This window comes from Nestor notabilis, unplaced genomic scaffold, assembly GCF_000696875.1.
Source record: "Nestor notabilis isolate BGI_N333 unplaced genomic scaffold, ASM69687v1 C15309268, whole genome shotgun sequence".
In the NCBI taxonomy this organism is placed as follows: domain Eukaryota; kingdom Metazoa; phylum Chordata; class Aves; order Psittaciformes; family Psittacidae; genus Nestor; species Nestor notabilis.
Genome location: NW_009951492.1, coordinates 1 through 4,132, shown reverse-complemented (window position 1 = coordinate 4,132; position 4,132 = coordinate 1). Strand labels below are relative to the sequence as shown.

General features: G+C 41.2%; 1 protein-coding gene across 1 annotated transcript; it reads left to right on the top strand.

Moving 5' to 3' along the window:
* Window positions 1–716: 716 nt before the first annotated feature.
* LOC104412354 (complement factor H-related protein 4-like) lies at window positions 717–3,087 on the top strand (the record flags this gene model as incomplete). Its single annotated transcript, XM_010023054.1, has 3 exons — window positions 717–759; window positions 1,936–2,136; window positions 2,911–3,087. Coding segments are annotated over exons 1-3 (421 nt in total), but the record flags the coding sequence as incomplete, so codon positions are not given.
* Between the last annotated feature and the right edge of the window lie 1,045 nt (window positions 3,088–4,132).

The following is a 4,132-nucleotide window of genomic DNA, read 5'->3' as shown; positions in this document are numbered from 1 at the left end:
CAAATTCAGTTTGATCACTTTTAGTTCTTGCTTCAACCCTTCTCTTTGCAGTTAAAAGTTTTAATCTTCTAATTAGCATGACATTGGCAACAGCTGTCACTCTGCTCTTACAGCACTGTACGTTTCTAAGAGTGGGAGAGAAATGTAACCTTTCTTTGCCCTAAGAAACATCTTTGTAACAATTCGTTGCAGTTATGGTCAATATACTATCAGGTATAAACATATTCTTCAAATTAGCAACCGTTTTTTTTCTTTTTATTTAGAAGTTGTGTGCGCTCCCCCAAGAATTCCCAATGGGAACTTTAGACCTCAAGGAGACAACTACAAAGAAGGTGATATAATCACAATACAGTGTGATACTGGATATCATTTTAGAACATCAACTGGCAAAAGCACAGCTGAATGCACCAGGAATGGCTGGGTGCCTGATCCAGGTTGTATCCGTAAGTAGCTCTCATGAACGAAGACTCAATGTGTAACACTGTTGGAAATACTTCAGTGAAAAGGAGGTCAAGAGAAAAACTTAAGCAGCATGAGAAATGAGTTGCTTATTCGTTGTGTTTCTTTGTGATGTAAAGCTTCCTTTGATAGTCTGGAAAAATCAGCTGTAGAAACAATGGTATAATCTACATTTACATTACATTATGAGCACAGGTATTAGATATCACTGTATTTGTAAGGCATGTGTTAAAATGTGCTATCGTTAGCTCCCTGTCATGAAGGTTTATGGCCCACCTGAGGATCAGAATACCAGTCAGGGTAAGAGAACATAGTGAGTGTTAAAGCATCCAAACCAAACCAAAACACAGATACTGTTTGAAAAGTATCTTTCATCACAGTTATCACAGGTTTAGATTTTTACTTGCTGTTGTATGTTGATATATCATGAACAATCGCAGCTTCATTCTACCTATTATAACCTGTCAAATAACAAAGCAGAATATTCTTGATTGTTGATGAGTTCTTTCTTGGCTTAAACTTCTCTTAACTACAATGATAGTTTTGCCCAGAAGGCACAGTATTAATGACTAAATAAATAGATTAGCAATTAATTTCATAAGCTAGCACTCTTAGATCTTTGGTCGCTAAAAATAAGAGAAAAACTTAGAGAACAGAATGTGAAAGAAACCCTGATGAAATCTGTCTTGTGAATGAACCTTTGGATAAACTAAGTGCAGCTAGTATCTGTATTAGTCTTTTCTCTATATATGTGCGGGTTCTAAAATTCAGGTGTTATTCTGAGACCCCTCATTATTGAATGGTCTGTCCAGTGGGGGATTTCCCTTACCCCAGCATGAAGGCTTTGGCTTTGTGAAGAAAGCACATGCCATACCCAGGTCGGACACTCTGATAAACTTGAATGAAGCCTTCTGGGAATCTCCCCCTTCTATCCTTGACTTGTCCCTGAGAAAGGTCAGTTCTTTTGAGGAACTGAGAGAGCAAAATAAAAAACACTACAGTTTTAAAATAAAAATGAGAAGAGCTAGGAAGAACTCCTGGTGCAGGAGCCCAAAAGTTACAAATTCAAGTGGTGACAGCAGCCATCTCAATTTTAAGAGTCCACAGTTCAGTGTCTATACGTGAGCTAGCTGTCTGGGCTGCCATCATGGTCAGTATTGTAAATTTAGTTGAGACACTCTACAAAGACAGTGTCATCTCACCATATAGAATAAATACTTAGATTTAGTCTCATGAATTAACTGGGTTTCTGTTGGTTGCATTGGAGTTGGAGGGAAGCAACATAGGCATAAGCACTGACAAAGACACCAGAAAGAGCATGTGATTATTGCTGCACTCCTTAGGATCTGCCAAGCTGTGCAGTCTTGTCTCTGTCAGTTTGGGGAAACCCTCAGGTGATGATGATGAATCTGAACTGTGTCCTGAGCATTTTGTCATGCATGTGTTGATATTGTTGATGTTAAATTCTATTTCAAGAGAAACCGTGTGACTACCCAGCTATAGAAAATGGCAAGTTAAGCAACTCCCTGGAGTACTACAAAAACTATTACTTTCCAATGAGGTTTGGGCAGCACGCTGATTACCACTGCAATACTGGTTATTCAACTCCAAGTGGAAGATTCTGGGTTCGCATGGTCTGTTCTGAAAGAGGCTGGTCTCCAGAGCCAAAATGCCTCAGTAAGTGCATTTCCATTATATGCCCAATTCTGTTATAGTTATCAGAGGTCTGTGCATCAGAAACTGTGCCGATGGAGCACAAGGCGGAACAAAGAACAGTTTGTTAAATAGAACTGCGCTGGTTGACCCCCAGAGCTGCACCCAGACTGTCATCCTATCTGCGGAGCTCAGACTGGCAGCCGGTAGGTGGCGCTGTGAATCGAGTAAGGCTGGAACGCTGCTTTTGGAGTTTGGAAAGTCTTTACTCCTGAGACTACTCCTGGGATTAAGAAATACGTAACAAACACTTCTCTTCTCTGCCTTCTGGGTCACGTGCATGCATCTGCACACATGCAGCTGCACCTACAAGCAGAGAGTTTCTACTCTGTGTAAATAGATACTTCCTTCTGTGGCTTGGGCACTTTGGCCAAAGGCTGCAAATCACTCAGGGCAGACATCAGCATTTTCGAGACAGAGCCGACGATGAAGAGCTCATGTTCATGACTCTAGATGCACTGAAGTTAGCTGGACTTGCTTATGAGCACCAGGGAAGCAATATTGCTTACTAGAGCACTTCTTAGTGCTTTATGTAGTGACTTGCAGTCCTGTTGATGCGACTTGTTAATCTCAGGGCAGTGCAGCAAAACATGCTCATTCCGGTTTGAAGGCAAATGTCTTCTGGGGCTGAAGGCTACAGAAGGGTGCTTGGAGGCCTGTTTCTTGGTAACTGTCTTCCTAAGAATGAATTTACCTGACTTCTTGCTGTCCAACTTACTGTGGTTCTTCCTTCTTTAGAAACATGTCATGTCAGTCACCTGGAAAACGGTTATTTCTCAAGTAGCCAAAACATTTACAAGGAAGGTGAAAGAGTTACATATATCTGCAATGATGACTATCAGACTGAACATGGAGATGGGGAAGTCACATGCACAAAGGGTGACTGGTCGCCTCGTCCAAGATGTATCCGTAAAAGTGAGTGTCCTTGTATTTTGTTGCTTGTTTCTAGCTGAAGGCATTAAATCCATCATTGCATCACCTACATTAATCCATCACCACTGCCTAGTAACTCTAAGTCTAGGTGCTCTACAATTGGAATACAGTGCTGTGATTCTCTCACCTGTCTCCTGCAGCTCTCAGTCCCTGCATGCAGCTGAGGTCAGTCGCTATACAAATGTGCAGAATGTAACCCTGTAAAACGTCCACGTGTGCCTCATTCAGGTCTCTCTAAGCTCTGGGATGGGAGTTACAGTCTCTTTGTCTTCAGTAGTGAAATCTTATTTTAACATCTGCCCAGTAATATAAAAAAGAGTCATCATTTCCCTTGCACGGCCTATCTGTAATGTGTCTTGTTTCAGCATCCCACTATGCCTCCTGACCCTTGTTTCTCTTGCTTCCTTTCTAGTTGGCACCATACTGGAAGGGTGGGGAAATAGGAAGGTTTCCTCTCCAAACACCAGCTTTTGTTCCTAACTTGCACCAAGCCTAAAATTGCTAGAATGTCTCACAGCAACTTTAGGTAATGGTTTCATAGAAAGAAAATGAAGTACAAAAATATTTTTAGGGAAAACATTCCACCCTGAAAGAGACACCAACTACAGAATGTTTCATGATGCCTCCCACTGAGATTTAGACATAGCAATGAGCCAGCAAAACAAAATTTTATGATTCCTAGTGTCAGGCAATTGTGGGCATCACTGGTATAAACCCCCAAAAATTTGACCTGGAATTTAAACTTTCACAGCTCTTGCACTGAAGTATTATTAACTCTGCCCCTCACATTCAAATGTATCCTCAAGTGTTCCTGAAAGTCTTCTTTTTCTTTTCCCCTATCATCTGGAATTACTTGACTCTCTAGTGTCAACTATTGCTATTATTTGTTGTGGCGTTAATTTCTCAAACTGAAGAAACTCAATGGTTTATTAGTAAGGAATTTGGCATCGTGTGGAAGTTTTCTTTCAGAATACAAGACCGGGTCCTATCCAGCCCGGCCTTGAATACTGCCAGGGATGGAGCATTC